This window comes from Python bivittatus, unplaced genomic scaffold, assembly GCF_059951505.1.
Source record: "Python bivittatus isolate LINGU-HERP-01145 unplaced genomic scaffold, Pbiv_v1 ctg000020_np1212, whole genome shotgun sequence".
Classification (NCBI taxonomy): domain Eukaryota; kingdom Metazoa; phylum Chordata; class Lepidosauria; order Squamata; family Pythonidae; genus Python; species Python bivittatus.
Window position 1 is genome coordinate 30,027,503 of NW_028277030.1, and position 24,534 is coordinate 30,052,036.

Genomic DNA, 24,534 nt, shown 5'->3' on the forward strand with positions numbered 1-24,534 from the left:
CTTTCTCAATACAGGCATGACCAGCGACGAGGAATCCGTGGGTCAGCTGGAGCGCGAGGGATCCAGGCTCGCGGAAGGGCGGTCGGAGCCGCCCGGGAGCGACGGGGCAGCGGCCAGGGCCGGGCGCACTCCATCCGAGCGGTGGTCGATGGGCGTGAATCAAGGACCAGACGATTCGGGCGTTACGATGACCCGGGGTTCGGGGTTCCGGGACCGAGAGTGGAGCGAGAAATTCGCCCCGACTAGAGGAGAGAGTCGAGCGACGCCTAGACGCCGTGGAGGCGATGCTCCAGACCCTACTGCAGAGAGTGGGGCCACCGGCGGTAAACGAGGAGGCGAGCGACAGGGGGGGCGGTCCGACACCCCCGCCGGCACCACCCACGGCGCCCCGGTCGGAGGACCAACGGGCGGCAGACGCCCTGAGACTTCGAGGTATCACTGGGAAGTTCTCAGGGGACCCCGAACAGCTGCCGCACTTTCTGACGCACGTCAGGGGGTTCATGCAGAGGGGTGGTCACCTATTCGCTAGAGACGAGGACAGGGTATCCTACGTGGCCGAGCTGCTAGATGGCCAAGCCGCCAGCTGGGTGATCGGGCTGTACGATGCCAACGCGGCGGAACTACGGAGTTTCCCGGACTTCATGCAGGCGCTCCGGGACAGATTCGAGGACACATTGAGCGCCAAGCGGGCGGAGGACGACATCCTACAATTCAGGCAGCGGGGCAAATCGGTATCGGAATATGCCCTGGAGTTCCGGAGGTTGGCCGAGAAGCTCGCGGACTGGCCGGAGTCCCTGAAGGTGAAGTATTTTAAGAGGGGACTCAACCCAGAGATCCTGGAACGGGCACTGGGGCGGGACGACCCGGCCACAGTGAAGGATTGGATCTGGCTGGCCGGAACGGCGGAATCGGCGTGGCGGCAGATCCAACAGAGCACAAGACGACGGGACCAGACGAGGGACCGGCCGAGGGAGAGGACCCCGAGGAGAGACGGAGCGGTCGACGGCAGTCCACCGGGAGGCGAGAGGCGACCAGAGCCCCGAATCTGTGTTTCCGATGCGGAGGCAGAGGCCACCGAGCGGCGCAGTGCCCAACGGAGCGGGAAGGCGCCCCACCACGGCCCGAAGTCAAAACCCCGCGTGCGAACGGGAAAGGACCGGTGACCGACCGCGGAAGGGGGCAGTGGCGGCGGTGACCGAGAAAGGACGCGGGGGGTGGTCGACCCCGGAGACAGCATCCTCCGGAGAGGACTCGGAGCCGGCGGGAAACGAGGCGCGCTCGCACTGAACGGCGTCCCAGTGCGAGCAGGGAGTCGAGGCGCGCGGACCCAATAGGAGACGAGGACTGCCCACCGTTCCGGGTGAGGATACACGTCCGGGGGTGAGATCCGGAGGGAGGCGCAGCTACGGGCGCTACTGGACTCGGGCTGCACCCACTGCTTGATGCACCCAGCGGTGGTCTCGGGGCTCGGGCTACAGCTGAGGCGCCTCCGGGAGCCCATTTCATTCAGCCAGTTAGATGGCACGCTGGCAGGGGGGGGACCAGCTCAGTATTACACCGAGCCGGTCCAGATGACGATCGGGAGTCACCGGGAAGAACTGAGGTTCGTGGTGGTCCCGGTGGCCGACTACGCGGTGGTACTCGGCTTGGCGTGGCTGCGGCGGCGGAACCCACGAGTCGACTGGACGGCGGAGGCAGTGCGGTTCGGGGTCGACAGACCGGCGAGGGCGAGAGCAGAGGGGACCGAGCCGTGGAGACGGAGGCAGCCGCAACCACCGGCGGACAAGCGGAGGGTCCGGGACACCGGGAGACGGGACGAGAGCAGATGGGGCCCGAGACCCGGGCGGCGACAGCAACAGCAGCAGCAGCAGCAGCAGCGCCGGGACCCCGGAGACCCACCACGATCCCGAGGCGAGGGGAGGCAGCGGCGACTGGCGAGGCAACCGCAAAGCGAGGGGCCGGACCCGGGGAACCCCCGACGGGCGGCGGAATCCCGAGGCAGTATCGAGACCTGGCGGCAGCGTTCGGGGAGAAGGAGTCTGACCAGCTCCCACCACACCGGCCCAGTGATTGCGCCATCGAGCTAGAGCCAGGAGCGACCCTGCCTAAGCCAAAAATGTACTCCCTGTCGAGGAGGGAGATGGGAGCCCTGCGCGAGTTCATAGACAAGAACCTAGCACGGGGATTCATCCAACCCGCGAAGTCACCATTAGCGGCCCCGGTGTTATTCCGGGAGAAGAAGGACGGCTCGCTCCGTATGTGCGTAGACTACCGGGGGCTGAACGCAATCAGCACGGAGTACAAATACCCCTCCCCCTGATGAAGGACTTGATGTCGCATCTGTCGAAGGGGAGGGTGTTCACAAAACTGGACTTGCGCGAAGCCTACTTCAGAGTTAGGATCCGCGCAAAAGATGAGTGGAAGACGGCGTTCAACACCCCGCTCGGAAGCTACCAGTTTTCCGTGATGCCGTTCGGATTAAAAGGGGCCCCGGGGTATTTATGCAGCTAATTAATGAGGTGCTGCACGACCTACTCTACCGGGGCGTCCTGGTCTACCTGGACGACATCCTCATCTACACCGAGACCCTGGCGGAGCACGTGAGCCTGGTGCGCACGGTGCTCCAGAGACTGCTGAAGGCACAGCTGTACGCAAAGCTCTCAAAATGCGAGTTCCATCGAGAGCAACTAGACTACCTCGGCTACCGAATATCCAGCCGGGGAATTGAGATGGACCCGGCGAAAGTAAGGGATGTCCTGGGCTGGGAAGCGCCGCGAACCCGGAGGCAACTCCAAAGCTTCCTAGGGTTTGCGAACTTCTATCGTCAGTTCATCCCGAACTTCGCCCAAATCGCCCTTCCCCTAACCGACCTGCTAAAAACCAAGGGCACTGGGAAACCCCCAAGCCCAGCATGGCACTCGCGTGGACTGCAGAATGCCAGGGGGCGTTTGAGGAACTAAAACAGCGGTTCACCGCGGAGCCGATCCTGCGCCATCCCGACCCAGACCGGCGGTTTATAATCCAAGTGGATGCATCAGACGTGGCAACGGGAGCAGTCCTGCTCCAACCCAGCCCGGAGGGGCCATCCACCCGTGCGCCTACGCCTCCCGCAAATTCACCGAGACGGAGAGGAGGTGGATGGTGTGGGAGAAAGAGGCGTACGCGGTCAAGTGGGCGCTGGCCACGTGGAGGCATCTACTGGAGGGGGCAACTGAACCGTTCGAGGTGTGGACGGACCATAAGAACCTCGAGGCCCTGAAGACCCCGCGTAAGCTATCCCCCAAACAGGCACGGTGGTCCCAATACTTCGGGAGGTTCAGGTTCACACTGAAACACATCCCCGGGAAGCGCAACTTCTTAGCGGATGGACTGTCTCGCATGCCCCAACACGCCAGCCTACGGGAGGAGATCGTGGACTCCGTCATCCCCGCCAGCAGGCTGGCTGCAAAGGCGGTGACCCGAAGCCAGACCAAGGGGGAGCGACGGGACGCGGCGTCTGAAGTAAGGCAAGGGTTCGCGGAGGCAGCGGAGCGGGACGGTTGGCTCAAGCAGAACCGAGAGGCGCTAACCGGCCAAGAGGGGTTGTGGTGGCACGAAGGAAAGCTGTACGTGCCCGAGGGTTGCCGACGGGAGGTCATGGAGAGAGCCCACGACAGCCGGAGCGCGGGGCATTACGGCTTCGTAAAGACACTCCACTTAATCCGGCGGCAGTTTGGGTGGCCCACGCTCCGGAAGGACGTGGAGGCGTACTCGGGGGTTGCCCGGTGTGCGCAACGGCGAAAGGAGCCAAAGGCAAACCTAGAGGCCTACTCCAGCCGGTAGCGGAACCCGACGGCCCTTGGCAAGAGGTCGCCATGGACTTCATAGTGGAGCTCCCGGAGAGTAAGGGGAAGACCGCCATTTGGGTGGTCACGGACTTATTCTCCAAACAAGCGCACTTTGTAGCGTGCCGGCGAGTCCCCACGGCCGAGGGGCTGGCGAAACTGTTCGTGCAACATGTCTACCGACTCCACGGCGCACCTCGACGTATCGTCAGCGATCGGGGCGGCAACTTCATCGCGCGGTTCTGGCGGGAGTTCCTGAAGCGGGTGGGGACGAAACAAGCCCTATCCTCCGCGGCGCACCCGCAGACGGACGGAGCCACGGAACGCCTGAACGGGGGGCTCGAACAGTACCTGCGCTGCTACGTGGGGCACCAACAGGACGATTGGGCGGAGCTACTACCATTCGCGGAGGTGGCATACAACAACGCCGTCCACAAGAGCACCGGGTTCTCTCCGTTCAAAGTAGCCACCGGGAGAGAATTCGTCCCCATGCCGGAGCTGCCTCAGCCGGAATCCCAGATCAACTCCCTGGACGCCTGGTTCGCCCAAATCGACGAGACCCGGCGAGCGGCGCACGCGGCATTGCAAAGAGCCAAAGCCGACTACAAGAAGCACGCGGACCGCAAGAGGCTCCCCGAGGAAAAGTGGAAAGTGGGGGACCAGGTGTATCTGTCAACCAAAAACCTAAAGACGCACCAGGCATCGAAAAAACTCAGCCCGAGGTTTGTGGGGCCGTTCCCCATTTCGGAGATCATCAATCCGGTGACCGTCAGGCTGACGCTCCCGAAAAGCCTCGGGAAGATCCACCCGGTGTTCCATTGCAGCCTGCTAAAGTTGCACCAGCCGGGGAACGCCTGGCACAAGGCGGAGGGAGTACCACCACCCATCATGGTCGGGGGAGCAGCATTTCGAAATCAACCGGATACTGGACGCCCGGAGGCACAAGGGGCAGACCCAGCTCCTAGTGCAATGGAAACATTTCCCCAAGTCCCACAGCGAATGGGTGAGTAAAGCCCACATAAGGGCGCCGGACCTAGTGCGGGACTTTTACAGTAAATACCCCGGGAAGCCGAAATAGGACCGAGGGGGAGTTGTCGTCAGGGGGGCGGCATGTCAGGTTCGGTCAGCACGAGGTTTCAGGGAAGCACGGGGCTGCAGGGAAGCTCGCAACCAGACCACGCGGAATCCACCGGCGGTAGCTAGCGGGGAAAAGAGGAACCGAAAGCGCCGCTAATTAACGAGCCACCTGCGGCCAGCTAAACAGGAAAACCGCAGCGGAAGCTTTTAATTACGAACTGATAACGGCGCGAGCAAGCAAGGAACGGGGCCGCAGGGCAGCGAAACAAGATCGCAACGCAGCACAGAACCCGCGGGTCTGCACGTAGCAGGGAGGGGCCAACCCAGCCGGAGGGGGACTGGCAATCAAGGACAATGGACTCTGACCGACCCTGCCATCATGAACGATCAGGGGGGACATTGGGGGGCCTAATTGCCCACAGCCGCAACGCGATCACGAGGCGGGAAAAAGCGCGGGAAGGGGGGAATATAACAAGTGATGCAATTGTACCAAGCCAGTCCTGGCTTTGCTTGTGACTACTACGTTACGCATGAGTAAACCTTCTTTGTGAACCACACGTGTCACGAGAGTTTCTCTGTCGAACGGGGCAAATCTCACATATGAAACTTACATGTACATTTCCAAACTTATTAAAGAGCTGTTGATTTGATCTGTTGATTGAACATAAGTTGCTTACTTAACTTTGAGTACAGATTTACATAATTCTTGGGACATTATGTCACTGAAATACTTAAAATTGCTGTTTTCTATCATGGATTTTTAAAAAATTAATCTCCTCTGTTTCAAAGCCTAAGACCAGCAGGTCTTTAGAATAGCCACAGACCTAGTTAAAAGAAACAAATACTCTGAGAATTAGATAATAATGTAGTTACACTTACTGTGAAGTAACTTTCTTATCATAAGAAGAGGGGCACAACAAGAAAATATTAATTTAACCACTTCTAGCTAAAAGCTAGGCCTCAGAACCTCTTCCTGTCCAGTGGAAGAAACCTTCTCCCTTCTGTCATCTATACTGACTTCAGATGAGACTGGTTAAACTTCTTCTTGATCATGTATTCTACTGCAACAACTGGGAAGACAAATGAGAACAGAAGAATAATGTTTAAGGACAACAGAATTAATTGTTGTATCTCAGCACTTGGGCCACTTGGATACTCACCTAATCTATTCCCCCTCCTAAATAGATGACAGTGTTGAGTTCCGTTTCTGGTAACTGGAAAGATACTTCATGCTAAACCCAGCTACTGCTTTTGGCCACAGGAGATGGAGCCAGCAAAAAGGGATATACTACAGCAATATTCCAAGAACAGGTCTGTTTCGACAATTTAGAGCACTCTATGTGACACATTGCGTTCAAAGTCCGGATCTGTGCTTGCAATTCTATGATTTTTTTTTAATACAGATGGCTCCACCCTAGAGCCACCTACAAATGTTTATTAACGGTACTCCTGCCATTAAGGCTGCTGATGGAGTTGCCCCTCTACAGGGAGTGCTGTGAAGCAGGAAAGGGAAACATCTTTACACATGCGAATGCCATGGCCATGCATTCTCCAATCCAAGTGTTAGTGGAGTAGGAAATTTGTTTCTTCTATTTCTTATCTTTAGGAGACAAGCTATTGGCCCACCCCCAAGGTACTTTTAAGGTAAATCCTCGGAGCCCTAGGGACATACAGCTTGAGGAAGGTGCATTCTCTGGACTAGGTTGGATTTGGGCAGAAACTGGAAAGCACAATCTCTTTGTGCTCAGTGGGATTTGGAAACTGATCTAAGGCCTAGAAATATCTTATCTTGGTGGAACAAGCATAGATGCCCCTGAGATTTTCCAAACCCAGCCCCTTCAAGCCAAGATTAGAGCTACTAAAGAGATGGCCTCCTGGTAAGAAAATTGGTAGGAATCTGTTTAATGAGTTTGGGGAAGGGAGTGTAAGTAAAACTATAGTACTAATGACATGTTCCATATAGGAATCTAGTACATCACTGGTTGGGATGAGAGAAGTCCATTCCTAAGGGAATGGCTTGAAGGTGGCCTGAAAGCGGTACCTTTTCCTCATTCTGGAGAATGGAGCCAGCAGTGGTCCCCTGTCTATACAGCGTGATCGCTGCTAGCCCTGGTACTGCCTCACTACTAGTCACTGCTAGTCTTGTCTGCAGCCCCACCTATAGGAACCCCCTTTCGTTTCTGTCTTTTGCACTACTGTTCAAATTTGACCAAGTCAACCAATAGGTCTCGATTGCTCTGTCCAATTTCCATGTGCAAAGTTTTAACTACTTTATGCCCATACCCTGAGGTTCTGCCAATGATGGAGGAGAAAGCTGCAGATTGATTTTCTAGAGGGGATGCCTCATGAACTCTCTTTCATTCAGTGGGGTCTTGTGAGTGCCTCTCCTCCTTTCAGAATCACTGGTTATGAAAAGTTAATGCTGTCACTGGCTCACCAATGCTAGTATAGGTTGTTATTGCACAAACCCTTAGACAGGAGATTCAACTAGTTTGCTACTGGCATTGGCCAGTTCAGCCCATTCAACCCCCTTGGCTTTTGTAATGTGGAAGTCTAGGAAGCGGGCTCTGAGATCCATGGATGACATTACAGAGAAAAGCTCCCTGCTTTCTCTTGCAATCCTGTAGAAACACTAGCTCTGGATTGTTATAGCCCAGCTCCAGCTGAGTGCCTTAGCTGATTTATTAAACATCACTAAAAGAAAGATAAATGTTTAACAGTCTCTGATGGGAAGGTGCAGATTGCAGGAAAACACTCAGAGGCTAACCCTCTACCTGCACTGAACCCTTTGAGCAATGGAACCTGTTCCCCTATGGACATAAGTGGTCTCCTGTATTGCTTAGGGTGTCTGAGGACAGGGATCTTGAAAGTGAGATCACATCCTTCATTGTGCTCCCTCAGCCTCTCTTTCTTCCTGTAGGCAAGTAATGGGGATGAACAGGACTCACTGGATTGGCTTTTGTAAGTGGAAACAGCTGGATCCATAGAAACAAAAACCACATATAATTCTGCCCTGGGAAAAGCATAGGTAAGGTGTCTGGAGCTCCTATGTGTTCCATGAATAGACAGGCCCCACTCAAAGCTTATCCCTTCTCTCTAGCCTCTGAGCCACCAGGCTAGGCACCATTAGGTCAACTTGTGCCACCCTTGTCCTTCTCTCAGGGTTATTTCCCCTCATCAACATACCTCCATTCCAGCATCCTTTCTCCTATTGGTTGAATAAAGGGAATTTTGACGTGTTTGCTGCTAGTGAGGTCTTGGGAGGTTGGATACTACTATGCCACTCCTCTGCACCTCCATTCATGGGCTGATTGTCAGAGGAATGCCACTGCCAGCACTTTGCCTGCAATGGCGAGGGGTTCTTCTAGAAGTTAACAACCCTATTCCCTTCTTTCACCATGTGCTCTGCATACTTTGGCAGTGAGCACTCCATAACTGGCCTTAACTCCCTTTCAGATGACCATTCAGGCTCTCTCTCCTGCTTCTCTTCCTTGCATAGGTGCTTCCTTGCATAGGTGGGGGAGCTGCTCTTTCAGATCACTGGAGAGTTGCCGCAGTTGGTATTGCTTGGTGCCTAGTCTGTTGGCAGGTAGGCTTCTGAGTAGCTTTCAGCCTTGCTACTTTGTGGGCAGGTTCAAACCTGGCATTGTCACTTGCTTCCCTTTGCTCAACTGTCTCTACAGGCCTAATCAGCCTCTTTCCCAACAACTTTCTCCCTTCTCCTAGGCTGCTCTCCTGATACAGAAATGTGCTCCTCTCAGCTGCAGGCTCCTGCCAGCGTGTTGATCACCTGGAAGACAGCTTCCAGGAGGAACTTTTGCGTGGTGGAAGGACTTCTGATCTTTTACTACTAAAAGATACTTTTACTATCCCCACTTTTTAAAAAAAATTATATACTTGGCTACCAAGATAGTGTGGATGGAAAGCCGATGGTTCCTCAAGAAGGCAGATCTTAAGACTGAAAAAAGCAGTTTCCTCTACCAGACAGGAAGAAGCCTTAACCCCTGCCTTTAAACTAGAAGACACGGACATAATCCTTTCCTGACACCTCCATTTCTTTCTTTCTTTCTTTCTTTCTTTCTTTCTTTCTTTCTTTCTTTCTTTCTCTTTCTTTCTTTCTTTCTTTCTTTCTATCTATCTATCTATCTATCTATCTATCTATCTATCTATCTATCTATCTATCTATCCATCCCAGTATAATAGTAGCAGCCTACCACTATTACATCTACCCAAATGTAAAGTTGGAGTAGAGATAATAATAGTACCATTAACAGTAATTAATCAAACGACTGGTACTACTGGAGAATATATAGAAAAGAGAATGGAATGTAGTTCCTTTCTCTCTCACTGGCTTTGATATTCAAAGGCCAATTCAAGACAGCAACATGTATGTATGTATGTGTTTATGTGGGTGTATAAATAAAGCATTGTTTATTCAAATTCATGTTCTAATAAGATGACATGGGAAAAAGAGAAATGGATACAAGAGATTCGTACCTATTAGTCAATGAACATACAAATAGAGTAGGTATCATCTAAATAATAGAACATTTGAAGTTCCTAGGAATGACCATCTGTCTTTACATGGTTCTGTTGCTCATGGCTTCTTCATGTATCTTAAGGAAACTAATGATGATGATGATGACCATGGTTGCCCATTTTCTTTTCACAACAAAGCAGTATTTCTACAGTTGAAGGTATTCTGTTAAGGCAATGCAATATACGCTGAAGCAATATATACTTTCCAGTAATTAAAAAGGTCAAGTAATTAATCAGTGTAATAAGACGCAGGATATTTCAACAAATTCAATAAATATATAGCAAGACTTTAGGTAGATTTTTTTTTAACCTGAAAGCAGAGGTAACAAGAGATTAACGTGGCACAGAAAATGTATCAGTTGCAGGCAGGTTTATCAAGAGAGGTAAAAACCATAAAATGTTCAATAGGTTTGCAAGTTTAATGGTCTCATTTAGACTCAGAATTCTGTTTGAATAATTTTATTGGAAAGCTTTGACCATTAGGTCAAAGTACATAACCATTCCAAGTTTTTCTGTCATAAATTTGATAAGATAATAAATGTTTTAAATTGTTTTGCCACATTGGAAGTAACATCACTGCAAAGTCAACATGCCAACTTAAAATTAATGTTTAACTCTTCTGTGGCCTATTTTTGCTCCTGACAACTCAGCACTCCAGAACATGGAAATGCATTTAAACTGAGCTGCAGAAATAGTTAATATTTATTTTATCATTTTTTATTTCAGAAGCTTTGGGATAAAGCGTGTCACACTATATTATGACAACTGCATGTGGAAGATATGTGGAAAGCAAAATATATGCAGTTAGATTGATTCTAAATTAAGAATAATCTGAGAGCATATAGTGCATTTTCTGAACATAACACATTTAACTGAAAGCAACTTTCGTGAAGTTCATAATTATGAAATTTAAGAGAGCAAAACATCGTTTCCAAAGATAAAACCAACTATCTTTCCGTTCTGATGAACTACTTCTACTCTCTTTGAAAAAGAAAGCAATTCTGTCTCTACTGAACCTGACTGTTAATGATGAAATTCATGTTCAAGAAGTCATAGCAGTAAAAATATCTTGCTTTGACAACAACAAATGATTGGTCCTTTACAAATATTTTTTTTCAATATGGTATGTACAAAGTGCATCTACTGTGATGTTTAGTGTAATAACTATTTGTGATGTCATCAGATATCTTGCTCTATCTAAGTAAGTATAACAAAGGGAATACTCTGTAGATATATTTTCTATGCGGAAGACTTGGGAGACTCATTACATTCAGCACTGATCCTTAACACATAACCTAATACTCTGACCATGTTACATGTTTACGAATGTGGTTCTGCACACTGAAATATTTTGTCTGAAAGCCACCTGGCCCCAGATGTTCTGGATCCTCAAGAAAAGCCATTTTCTGGCTACACCCTTGGTCCTACCAAACCAGGATATACAAAGATAAAGCACATCTCAGGAACATATCCCCTACTTCCCTCCTATGTTTAATTCAAGCTTTCATATTAATCAAGGTCTGAAACTGGCATGCAAACTTTGCCAAACACGTAACCTAGTTATGGCTAAGCCATAGATAAAGAAAGAAGCAAAAATGATTTATGACATAGTGTGGATGACATTCATGAAACTTCATATATACTTATTTCATAAAAGAAAATAACCTTTTCTCCTATAATTTAAAAATGATAGACTCTGTTAGTAGAAGAAAACTCTTCTGTTGCTTCAGTAGGTGAAACAACAATCAGATAAGTCCAGGAAGAGCAAAAAGCCATTCACTTTTTATAACTTGGAATATAAATATAATAAATTCAGGTTAAAAAAATTAAAATGACAAAAATTTTGATTAACAGCTGAAATTGAGAAGGGCCATGTTAAAAACAGACATATTGTGCCTATCCATCACACCATTCCATTTCAGGGTAAGCAATGGTATGCAAAGTACAGAAAAGGAGTAAGAAACAGTCGGCAAAATAAATTAAATGCACGTGATAAGGGAAAAAAAGGACGAAATATAACCAAATCTAGTTTATAATAATCTCATTCATTATTTTTCAAAGTTTTCATATGCCATAGTTGTCAGCAGAGGGGCCCATAGATATTGACCTTTATCACCCATCATGGCTTTGACCAACTAAGATGTTCATATTATGGTTTTTAATAACATAAGGATTAAACTATATTAGCAGATTTACAATAGTCATATCTGTACCACATGTAGGATTCCTTGCTAAGGGTGAGAAAAGTGCCAGTCACTTTTGGAACATTTTGACAAGTGCATCACAAACAAAACCACAGTTCAGAGCCACAAGCAAAACCACAAGCAAGGTAACCCTCTCTGTATGTTACTCTTTGCAAACCAATCCGTTACATCTATACAACACTTCATACATTTGCCTCTGTTCTTTAGAGTCCTCACAATTCTCTTTTTGAGGACTGCAACAACTCCACCCAACCACAACTTTCTTGGACTTTGCATTGCTTTTAATCCACTTCTCTATTTGTTTCATCACCCATCCTTTTTTTATACATCCCATTATAGCATCTCTCCACAATTCTGTGGCACCCTATAACATAATTCTTCTCATTCAGTTTCAAGCAGTTTCCACACCCTCTTTTCTTACATCCATTTTCCATGCATTCTTTTGGGAGGTTAATCTATCTTCTAATACATTTTCATACAGGACTAACGTTGTCTCTTCCTGCAATCATTTTGCTTTCATTCTTCTTCTTTTTTTTCCACTTCTTTCCTTTGTTTTCCATGACCATTCTTTCTAAGATCCATTCTTGCCAGAAAATAATGTGTCCCACATTCAGGATCTCTTGTTATCTTTGTATTCTTCATTTATTATCTCAGTCTTTCATCATAAACAATCACATTCACCACACTTTTAGATTTATATTCATTCCTCTGCCCATGTGTACACAGAGTTACATTTACACTGAAACAAACACATAATCTAAGAAGATCCTAACCAAGCAGTCACTATTCTCATGCATTCTTGGGTCTCCAAATGATTTATTCCACTACATAAATTTAGACCATATTCATTTAGATCTACTCCAGCCTTTCCCTTAGTTTTACAAATATACAATATGTATCTTTCTTTCTATTAATTAATGGTCTTTATTATTTACTACTCTTATATACAAAATCACAATCGTCCATATGCCATGGTCATTACCAGGTAAGCCATGTTGACCTCTGCTGCCCATTACACCATGGATAGAAGGTCAATTGAGGCCATCACATAAAACGTTTTAGTAAGGTAGAAAAGGTGTACACTAGGTCACCAGCCTTAGTTTTACCTATGTCACATTCAACATTCCCTGCTAAAGAAAATACCTTTCAATTTTGGTACATTTTGACAAGTTTGTCACAAACACAACCAAAGCCTACCTCAAGCATACATATGTTTTTCAATGCAAGTTAGGACCTCTAATTTAGAGACTACCTTCCAAGCCAACATCCCACTAACTAGGAGGCACATGCAGTGTACTGACTCACACTCTGGGTATATGTTAAAGATAGTTATTGAAATGCATGCAGAAACAATTAACACATATTTAACAAGATACTTCTTTATGATGAAATCAGAAACAGAGTGCTACTGCAGACTACCAGGAAACAAAATGAGAAACCCATTATATCTGAACTTCCCTGCTTCGCGTCATCTTCATTTTTAAAAGAATGGATGTACATATGTAAACCTACCTTAAATATTTGCTCTGGCCAGGTTTTGGTATCCTCTTTAACTGTCTCTCAAGGACCCATCTGTAAAATGGAGCATTTATTATTTTTCTAAGAGTACTTCTGTAATTATCAATAGGCAAAGGAATCAAAGGAGGGCCTGAGTCAATTTGTACCATGAAAATATTGTCTATGATTGTGACAAACCATTTTACAGATAACTGAATATAATTAACATTAAGACATACTCATTTTGGAGCAACCCTTCTATCCCAGGAATTGCACTAACTCCTACATACTTCCTTGATGAAGTGATAATTCTGTTTCTCAACTGCAGATACTTGCATTTTTCGTGACTGAACGCTGCGGTATAACTTAAAAACAACAACAACAACAAAATAACTCACCAACCCTACACCTAGCAGGAAAAAGGATAGCTTTCTACGTGCCTGGATTTTATTTATTGGTTTATTCTGTATTCGCATATCTCTATTCAAAGCTAACAGTGGTTCCACTTGAAGAGGGAAATGGGATAACTCATCTCATCCGCTGTTGGTGAGATCCTTATTCTATAAGCCACTTTAAAAGACCAGAAGGAGAGAAAAGCAGTCGAGGAGGACATTCCCCACCTACCCCACGCTTTACTTCCAGTGACAGCGGCAACGGCGTCCCATCTAAACTACTGCAGAAAAAACGAATATGGAAGGGAAAACCTCTCCGCCTTAGTGCGCCTGCGCGTCCAAGTTCCCTTCCCTATCGACCCAGTTTCGCCTCCCTTACGTAAACGAACGCCTTCGGAGCGTCTTCTTCTTTCCCCGGAAGTGGAAGAAGAACGGAAGCCGAGGTGGGCTCAAGAAGGTTTGTTGTAGGTTCGCCTTCTTCTAATTGTGTTCGAAAGAGGGGGAAAAAAAAAGAGAGAGAGCCGAACCCAGCGGCAGGGCTTCCCATCGCGATAGTGCTTGCGCGCGTGGCTGCGCCGGGGCTACGGGTGGTGGAGGAAGGTGGCGGTAGCTGCTGCTTCCACCGCTGCAGCCATGGAAGATGATGCTCCCGTGATTTATGGGCTGGAATTCCAGGTAAATGAGAAAATGATGGATTGGGATTTTTATTTTTTTTTGTAATGGAAGAGGAAGCTGTTCATCATAACTGACTTTATATTTTTTCTAGACTTTTGCGTTTTTTCCTGCAGTTGGCTAGGAATTGGACTAGGAGTGGGGAGACCCCGGTTCGCATGCACTTTCAATTACGGAAACCTGCAAGATGACTTCGGTACAGCCTCTTTTTCTCAATCCAACGAATTTTGCAGAGTCGCTGTCCTGGGGGAAATTAGTGCAAGGAATGCTTTGCAAGCTGCCTTGTACCCCTAAAGGAACAGTGGCATGTAGATATGACCAATACAAAAGGCAAACAAATATCAACTGTAAATGCAATGAAATCTGTGGATTCGCTAATGTGCTAAAGCTGTGAAACACGTTTCATTAAAGAATGTAACCAATATCTCTTTCTGTCTACCAAATGAAATGTCCCATATTATAAATCAAAAGTGCCCTTTGTGCCCTGTTAATGATAAACAACTCTTATTATGAAGAAATCTTTTCATGAAGATGAGATGGGCTTCTGTGGGCTTTTCTGCAGCTCCTTCTCTAACACGGCCTGCAAATACAGTGGGATTTTGACTGTTCTGCACTAGTTACTTTGGAATAATTAGTGGGTATTATTGAGTTCGGATTTATGATTTAGAGTTTACGATAGTCTGGCAAGGTTAGCTGAAATCTTTCTGAGAATGATGTAAAGCCACCAAAAACAATTTTAAAAATTGTCCAGAGAAGAAGCCTGCCAAATTAAGGTCACTTTTAGTTGCATAAAAGTGTACAATGAAAGAAGCCTACTGGTAACTCCTGTCAATATGGCCACCGAAGACAACCAGCCACATAGTTTATGTTTAAATATGTATGGAAGAAAGCAGTTTTTTGCCATTTAATTATCTGCATGTCGAATTAAGGGTTCACATTCCCTAAAAATCCAAGCCTTGCACTTACTCAACATTACATGGTATTCCTTATTCCCAACAGGCCATAATATATTTATGCTTCTGTTAATATATCTTGATTTAATGGACTGCCATTTAGTGGACCTTGTATGTGACAGATAAAATTTCCATTGAGACATCCCACCAAAAGTCCCAGGATGTAAGCCCGGTGCATCTGAAGTAGTGTAGACTAGGCCCTTAAATGTGCCTTAATTTACATTAAACCGACATCACTCAGGTCAGTTTACATTATATATGTAATGATGTCATTTCAAGATGAATGAAATATGACTAAAGTCATTTTAAAGATGATGTAAATTGACAAGAATGATATACATTGTTTGGATGACCTGGAAGATTAGGTGAAATTAGCTTACTTCTTATATTCATATAATACTTGCAGTAAAGTAACACCTATCTAGATATTTCAATGACATTTGACTCATGTGGCCATGGGGAATCTTATTAAACTGGGTGTCCAGCAAGGCAGAACATTAGGGCAGTCCTAAGAGATATCTAAGCAATTCCAAAGTAGTGCAGTAATCTGCTGGCTCCATACTACTATTCAGTCTTCCATATCCAATATCATTGGAAAGTAGATTTTTTGGGGGTGTTATTCTACATCCATAACTTGTTATTTAACGGTAATGGATGTTTGCATTTCGTTGATAGCAACAGTTCTGTTGAAAGGCTGCATGATAATTTTTTCCACTGAAGCTTTCTTCCAATCCAACTGTTTGTCAACAATTGCAAACCCACTGAGGAAAAGCTTAACTGAGAAACTGAAAATCAAGTTTCACATTAGAAGGACCAGAATCTCATTGCAAAGCTGTATTTGTCACACATCTGGGGATCTGGAGTGTTGCTTTCCAGAATTTTGATTAAACTGATTCCAGCAAAATGTAGTTGGTATATGAGCCTGATCAAGTTCCATAGAGGAGCTGTGCCAAAAACCTGGCTGCACATAATTTGATAGCAGGAAGAACAAACTCTCCTCTTCTGAGCAGAAGACAAGTTTGTTCTTTGGTAATTAATATGAAGATGATTATCACAGCAATTTTGGGCAAAGACCTTAAGACCAGTATGAGACTGGAATACCAGAGATTGCCTAAGACAGTTCCAAAATATTTATGAAGTATCTGGCAGCAAGCTGTTCATTTGTGAGATCTGTACCAGGATTTCACCTTTCGTTGCTGGCTTTGATTTCAGCTTAAAATAAAGTGAAAACAAATGTGAGAGTTACCTTGGGATCCTTGATAGGGACAGACAATCTTTAGAGTAAAGAACTATGTTGCTTTATGCACCTGATTTCCTATTAAAAAATTGACCATAGAAAAAAACTGGCTAAACAGTTCTGTTTTAATACTTGAAAATGTTTTAAACCTGATTACCTTATGATAAATAAATATTTGTACAATATAGATAGCCTTGAATTTTGGCTGGCACTATCTTGAAGATACCTTTGGTTCCACTGAGATTAAACCTGTTACATTGAAGAACTGAATAGGTTTCTGTCCTGGTTAAAGTACAATTTGGATATAATGTAGGACTGTGGTTCCAAAGTATCAAATCCGGCAAGTCAAAAGTTTACCTACTTGGGCTGTGCAAACAATTTTGTAGGAATGCTTCTTGGAACCCACTGTATTTGGATCTCTGAGGCAGTCACACCTCTTAAACGCTTGGCCCCAGCCAATTCATGTGCATGCCCACAAGAAGTTTATGCTAGGATTGCCCTTGAAGCAAAGCAGTCCTGAGCATCTTCCTAAAGGACCGCATAAGTATAATTGCTTCCACTCTGTTAATTTGTAAGCATATGGCTATAAAAAGTGCCTCTAGTTTTATCTGTCTTTGTAAGAACTGTGGCTACATTCCAAAGCTGCCTTCTGTGAAAGAAGTCCCACTGAAATAACCTGCTATGTTTTTTGAGTGAATACAATTTGGGTTTTTTATTTAGAAACCAGTAATATCTCTCTCTCTCTTTGGTTTAAAGAAGTAGGCTGACTTACAAGTTATAAGGAAACAAAAATGACCTCTTTAAAAGTACTTAAGTTTTAAATCTCTTCAGTGTTGAACAGAAGTATCAATCACTCTGTTCCAAATTGTAGTCATTCCTAATATTTAAATTAGCAACCAAAACTGTCCAGGAGCTAGTTTAGGTCTCTTAATGTAACTCTTAGATCTATCCTCTTTGTTTTAAACAAATATATTTTACCTGTAACAGTGTGTTAATGATTCATACTTGCATTTGTGTTTATTTGTACTTCATGGTGAATGGTTTATAAATACTGCAGGTAAAACAATTGAACTGTCTTGGAAGTGTTGAATGGATTTTATTTTTTCAGGCATACATTATACTATCTATAGCAATTTCAATGGGAGTATGGTTAATTTGGGTTGAATCCGATTCTGTATGTTTTTCAGTAAAACTTTTTTTTAAAGACATCTGATTGTTTTTCTTGGTCAAACTGAATTTTCACTAATTTATTCTAGGACCTCCTCCTCAAATTGCTCTTTCTGCAAAACATTTTATTTTGAACATCTATGTAGCTGCTGTCACTTTTGTGCACGTTTCCCACAAATGAAAGAAGAATTGAGAATACATTCTGGAAATGTCTTTTATACTTTTTAGCCATGGGATCACTTTTTTGTGCCAAAAGATAGAAGATAAAGAAATTGGATTGGAATTGAATTTAAAAAATATAGACTTATTAATACAGACTTATTAAATATGTGCTTAGAAGTATTTTAATAAATGATGTCATGTACTTTTCAAGACACTGAAGTGTGCTGGATATGACTATATTTTCATTTTTCCCAATTTTTTAGGCACGAGCACTGACACCTCAAACTGCAGAAACTGATGCAATACGATTTCTTGTTGGAACTCAGTCTCTTAAATATGATAATCAGGTAAACTTGTATAAATGTCATATGAGTATAGATTCAGAATTGCTTTTAAAGTCTTCAGTTGAATAATAATTTTTTTCTTGCCAAATTTTAAAGAGAAATTTGGTTTAAAAAATTAGGTTTTGTATGCTTTGGGAGACAAAAAAAATCCCTATTTATGCTAATAGTAAATGTTTGGCTTAGAATGAGCTATGGAGGTGAGATTTATCTACATGATTTACAGTGTAGTAAGAACTGGAGACTCTGGGAGAAACGTTCAAGGATAATAATGGAAGTTTAGTAGATAGTCGGAAGTGTAGTGTTAAAAAATAACTTGGAAGAAGAAGAGTCATATGGAATGAGTGGATTCCTTTAAAAAGTGACATCTTTTTTCAGGTTCTGCCAGAACCTGAAAAAGTCAGCTCCTTTTATAAGCAGAGATGTGCAGTCTCGCATGAGGTCCGAAACACTTTTTCCCAACCGTTTTCAAGGTGTGCCTAGTCCTTGTAGATAATAGCATTATGTTCAAGGCATGTATGTCTAAGTTAAAGTGGAGGCAAAAGGAGAAGCAAAATAGGTCATGAGTGGAGTTGCTTAGGAATTATTTCACATCAAATGTGAAAACATCAAAACATTTTCTTGACTGCAAACATAATTAATAAATGTCCATAAGTGGATACATAAAGAGTAAATGACTAACAAAATAACTTCCTGGAATGATTTTTACTTGTGAAAGTAAAGTGAGCATTATTCAAAACAGAAAAAATAATTGTTCTTACAAATCCAGTGAAATACAGTGGTACCTCTACTTACAAATTTAATCCGTTCCGTGACTCTGATCGCAAGTCGATTTGGTCGCAAGTTGAAGTAAATTTTCCCGTAAGGATCAATGTAATTACCGTTAATCCGTTCCGGCGTCTGCGGACCACGCGTCGGGCGGAAAAACGGCTGCTGACCACGCGTCAGGGGCGGAAAAATGGCCGCTGACCATGTGGAATGGGCGGAAAAATGGCTGCGGACCATGTGGAACGGGCGGAAAAATGGCCACGGACCACGTGGAATGGGCGGAAAAATGGCCGCGGACCACCTGGAACAGGCAGAAAATGGCCGCAGACCACGTGGCATGGGCGGGAAAATGGCTGCGGACCACGTGGAACGGGCGGAAAATGGCCGCGGACCACGTGGCACGGGCGGAAAAACGGCTCGTAAGTCGAGGCGAGTTTGTAAGTAGAGGTAAATTTTGGGGGCCGGAGCTGATTTTATCTCGAAATTTTCGTAAGTAGGGGCGTTCGTAAGTAGAGGTACCACTGTAGTTCTTTGATTATTTTTTGGGTGATATATACATTGAGGATTTTGCTTTTAACCTCAAAAGACAAAATGATATTGGTTCAATCTATAATTACAGTAAAATTGAGCTAAAGAGGTCCTGAAGCATTTGAGACACCTTCCCCCATCAAATGCAAGCCTTCTACTAAGTATAATATTTGCCCTGGCTCAACCATTCTTTTTGTTATTTATCACATTTGTAGACCATCGTAATCCTGAAGGATTCTTGGTGGTTTGCAGGATAAAAACACAATAAACAATATATAATAAAAAGCAAAAGAAAAAATACACAAATAAAAGGCCCACAAACCAATTTAAAAATGTAGAATAAAATTCATTAACAAATCCAAGCTATAGCCCAGCCAAAATGAGATCACAATCAAAATGCCTTCCAGAACACTTTCATTTGGAGCTGCTTCTGGAAGATAGCTAGGGTGGAAGAGACCAAGTGTCCCCTGGAAAGCTGTTTCAAGGACCATCTCTGTTACTGAAAAGCAGTGCCTCTGAGTCTTGGATCCCCTCACCTCCTTAAACTGAGGAGCCACTAGTAGTTTTTCCCAGGTAGATCAAACTGGCTGGGCCAATTCCAATGAGAGAATGTGGCCTGCAGATTACTTGGTACCAAACCATGTAGGATATTATAGATTAACACCAGCACTTAAATTGCACCTGGAAGCCTATTGGTAACCAGCATAGAACCCACAGCACAGGTGTAATATGATTTCACTGGTGAACACCACTGGGCTGCAGCATTCTGAACCCACTGCAACCAAGTGGTCTTTAAAGGCAGCACAATGTAGAACATGTTGTAGTAGACTAGACTGGTGGTGCCACAGCCATGAGCTGCTGTTGCAAGGCCCTCCCACATGGGGCCATAACTGGTGCACCAGCTGAAGTTGCTCTAGCAGGAACCACAAGTCTGGAGGGACCCCCAGGCAGTGGATCCGCTCCTTCAGGGGTAGTGCTACCCTTTGAAAACATCACTGGAGTGGACAGAGAACCCTGATGGACAGACAGCAATTCTTTCTCGGTAGGGTTCAATTTAAGCCTCTTCTTTCCTATGCCGATCCTCACAGCTTCCAGACATGGGGATAGGACTTCAACAGCATCACCAATCTGGTCTGGAGGTAAGAATGTAAAGCTGGCTATCATCAACATATTGATAATACTGGATCCCAAGCTGTTGGATGGCCTCTCCCAGTGGCTTCATGTAAATGTCAAAGAGAAGAGTGGAGAGGACTGACCACTACAGTATCCACGAGAGAATAGCCAGCCAGCCAATCTCTGAGCCAAGCCACTGAGAGATCTAAAATGACCAAGATGGGCACAATTCCCCTATCCGCTTCCCAACAAACTTTGTCTATTACTGCAACTGATGTTGTCTCCATTCCATATCCATCCCTAAACCCTGACTAAAGATGGTCCAGGTAATCCATTTCTTCTAGGGTACTTTTTTTTAAAAAAAACCTTGCCTTTCCTCTAGACTCTCAAGGCTACTTTCTCAGGAATTTCTCCTCATTTTGTCCTTATACCAATAGCTTTCTAAGGGCTAAGAGCTAGTAATTGGCCCAAAGACCCCCAGTGAGCTCCACGGTAACATGAAGCTAAGTTCTCCCAGTCCATCACCCCAGGTCTCACTTGTGTTGCCCCCAGCCAAAGAATAACAGTGAAATCTGTTCTCAGTGCTTACCTCTTTATGCCCTTACAATGTCTCTGGACCTCTTGAACAGAGGGAAATTCTCTGCAATGAAGAGGGCATTGCAACTGAAAACTAACCCTTGGTTTAAAGACACCGAGCCAAAATGAGTCAGTCGTGGAGATGACTGCAGGCCCCACAATACATAACATAGATAAATAATTTAAAGCACTTTTTTTTTTAAGCAAATGAAGAGTAACAATTGACTCCTTAATTATTCTGGAGTATGTACAGCAGTTCAGCTTTGCAGAGCAAAAACAAAAAATATTAAGCAGCTGCTGGTGTTTACAACACCGTTTCTGGCCTGAGAATAAGGGATTGGTGGATGTATTTTTTAAAATGATACACAAAAGTCAGAAACGTAAAGTTGGAGTACTTGTCCAAGTAATTTCATAGACTTAGAAAAGCTGAGCAGGATTTTTCCCCCCCTTGGTAGGACAGAGTGCCAAGTGAGATCTTGTTACAAATCTTTATTATTGCAAAGTCTTGGTGCCCCATCCTCAAAGTAGTGCATTTCATGCTTGCTGGGAGATGAAATGGATACCGTATTATGCCGTATCGCTATTGGATGTTAAAGGGAAAATCAGGGATGGAGTGCTGTGGTATGTGATAACCTTATGCCTTAGATAATGTGTTTATTTCTTCCCAGCGGCTGATTATAGATATACAATACTTGAATCAGTCACGTTTGGTATGCCAGCAGATAGTTACGGGCCTCCATTCCTAAAGTTATTCTGTGCTATTAAAGGGTATAAAAAGAAAATATTGCCATGATTCAGACTTCCTGGTTGTATCTGGGCATCCTACCAATAACTTCTATTTTTCCTTCTCCTGCTTCCCTCTTATGTGTACCAGCATTAATAATTGAGGTGTAGGGCACTTTCGCTGGATGCTAATGAGCAGATAGGGTTAATGGCCTTTGGCAGTGCTTGAAGCGATCAGCTATGGAGTCGGTGATTAATCTATATGAAGTGTCATGAGCCTCTATCATGACTGCTTATAATTTAACAGAACTGATTTCTCTCAGCCTAGGTCAGGCAATGGTGAATCTTTGTACATTTCATGGCAGATGGCGGCTTGACATCTAGGTTGCAATTCAGCTCTCAGGTGAAGAGCTATTGTGGGTGGAATCCCTTGAAGGAATCTTAACTCATAAAGCTTTGTGCTGGGGAGGGGAGCGAATTTCAACTGCATTCAGCTCATTAATATTCAGCTACCATAAGCAAGCTAGTGAAAATGGAGAGTGGAGGGGATAATCAAGGAGAATCCCACAGCATCTTCTGCTTTAATGCTGTTCACAGAGTGCTTGTCAGAGAAATAAGACATTTTGCGGGATATTCTACTATATAATTAAAGGAAAAATAGGAATTACAAATACTTGCAATCATGTTTTCATCCACGGAACAGAATAATTTTTGTTTGCTTGTTTTGTTTGCTATGGTTTGAGATATCTGCAGATTTGTGGGGAAGCATTTACACTATCTGCATCTTTCCTTACAATACAAATTTGGTTTTAAAAAAAAATCTATTGTACTCCTACTCTGGAGGGAATGCAGTATTGCACATATGCCTAGAAAAAAGACTTTTTTGTCACCTGGTCCAGGGCCTCTTTTAATTTTGGTCTTTCATATACATGGGAACTCAGGAATACAGTGTCTTTTTTATGAAGACTTTGTAAGAGTGGTTGGACAGAGTTCTTTAGGGACTAGTTTGGGTGACTGTCTTTAAAGAGGCTGTCATTCAACGCAACCCCATCTCTCCATCCGTCACCTCTCATCCAGGCCCCAACTACTTGTTGTTCCACTTTAACAAGGATGGAGGAAAAGTCATTAGTCCAGGGTCTAAGAGAAAGTGTGTTGCAGAAAATCCTTAAAGTCTGTGATTTTGACCTCAGCTACCAATTTGTATTGGGGAATTACGCTTTAGGAAAGGATTTAGTAAACGTATAAATGTCTGATGCAGTTCTTTTGTACTGTCTTGGGAGCAGATTAATAAGAATTCTTTTCTGTCCTGCTCTTCTGTAAGGAATTCAGGAAAGAAAACAAGTTTATGAATCATAGATCATTAAATATTAAAAGCTTCTTTGAATAGGTGGATTTTTTCTAAGTGCATCTGAGCGTGAAAGGAGAGGGATATATGCTTTCTCTGAGATGGCCATATTAGAGCTTTGGTGTCACTATCAAAAACTTGTTAATGCACATACAGGTAGTCCTTGCTTAACAACCATTTGTTTACTGACCATTCAAAGTTACAACAGTGCTAAAAAAAGTGACTTACAACCAGTGCTCCAAGTTACGACTGTCCCAACACCCCTGTGGTCATGTGATTGCGTCCCAGGCACTAGGCAACCAGCTCGCACTTACAACGGTTGCAGCATCCCAGGGTCACACGATCACCATTTGCTACCTTCCCAGGGGGCTTCTGACAAGCAAAGTCAATGGGAGAAGCTGGATTTGCTTAACAACTACATGATTTGCTTAACGACCACAGTGATTTGCTTAATGACTGCCGCAAAAAAGGTCATAAAATTGGGCCCTATTTGCTTAACAACTGTCCTGCTTAACAACCAATTTTCTGGTCCTTATTGTCATTAAGTGAGGACTACCTGTAGTCTATCAAATCTCTAAAGATGGAGCAGGGACCAGACCTCAGAAATTATTTCTGGGCTCAAGCTTGTTCATATGGGAGAAGGTAGTGCTTACATTAGGCTGGTTCTAGATGAGAACTGAGTGGAAAATAGATCAAAATCTTTTGGTAGAATTTTTGGAGTAGATAAGTAAAGATTTAGCAACAGTAACAGCAAAAAGCCTGTTTTTTAAACTTTCTAAAGGTAAGGAAGGATGCTTAGAGAGAACCAAGAATTTAAAAAAATTCTTAAATTTCACAGTCCTAAAAAGGACTGTGAGCTCAGTTACTGAAAGTAAATTTCTAGGCTGAACCCTTGTTGACTAGCTTTATTTAGAACCATACTCAGTCTGTATCCTGGTGTAAGGAGGATCAGAAATTATGATGAAATGAACCCGATATCTGAGTGGATGTAATAGACTCAGAAGATCAAGGTCTTCAGCAAACTAAGAAACAGGCCCTAAGGAAGGTATGGAGGAGAGAGATGGGAACAAGGCAACACTAGACCAGAAGCCTGGGAGCTAGCTTTAGATATTGTTTCAATGATTCTAAGCTGGAGGTTTTAAAGCCTGGAGTTCTGGAGCCCTATTTCCAGGATTTAGGGGTATATGATCAACTGTATTCTTAAAGAATCCTCTTTGCAAGGATAGCTGTTACTGATGATTAGTGGTTTTGCTTCCAGAACATCTTCTGTGTTTGTAGCTTTATGCTCCCCTCCCAAATGATTGCCTGAATCTGTGCCTTCTAATGTCTATTTCCTGTGACTGGGAACTCATAAGATGACAGAGAAAACATCAAATCAGAGAAAGATGGTATGAATTTGAAAGCAGAAAGGCCGCA

At 44.4% G+C, this 24,534-nt stretch overlaps 2 protein-coding genes across 10 annotated transcripts in view; one reads left to right on the top strand and one right to left on the bottom strand.

Moving 5' to 3' along the window:
* The window catches only part of TRAPPC12 (trafficking protein particle complex subunit 12), a 92,136-nt gene extending 78,238 nt beyond the window's left edge, over positions 1-13,898 (bottom strand). For 4 of the 8 annotated variants that reach the window (XR_015795431.1, XR_015795433.1, XM_025164425.2 and 1 more), the window contains exons 1-3: positions 13,766-13,898; positions 13,157-13,216; positions 9,399-9,603 (exon numbers count right to left, since the gene is read on the bottom strand). Coding sequence is in view for 3 of the 8 variants with exons in the window: in XM_025164425.2 (XP_025020193.2) it covers positions 9,399-9,436 (38 nt within the window). In the remaining 5 variants the exon portion in view is untranslated. Of the gene's footprint in view, positions 1-5,780; positions 5,972-9,398; positions 9,604-13,156; positions 13,217-13,765 lie in introns of all 8 variants that reach the window. The other 4 variants (XM_007424685.4, XM_007424686.4, XM_025164424.2 and 1 more) reach the window with 4 other exon arrangements.
* A 40-nt stretch (positions 13,899-13,938) lies between these two features.
* The window catches only part of EIPR1 (EARP complex and GARP complex interacting protein 1), a 69,800-nt gene continuing 59,204 nt past the window's right edge, over positions 13,939-24,534 (top strand). Inside the window, exons 1-2 of one of the 2 annotated variants that reach the window (XM_007424684.3) lie at positions 13,939-14,208; positions 17,988-18,071. In XM_007424684.3, coding sequence (XP_007424746.1) covers positions 14,167-14,208; positions 17,988-18,071 — 126 coding nt within the window. In that variant the 5' untranslated portion in view covers positions 13,939-14,166. The remainder of the gene's footprint in view (positions 14,209-17,987; positions 18,072-24,534) is intronic. The other variant, XM_025164427.2, reaches the window with a different exon arrangement.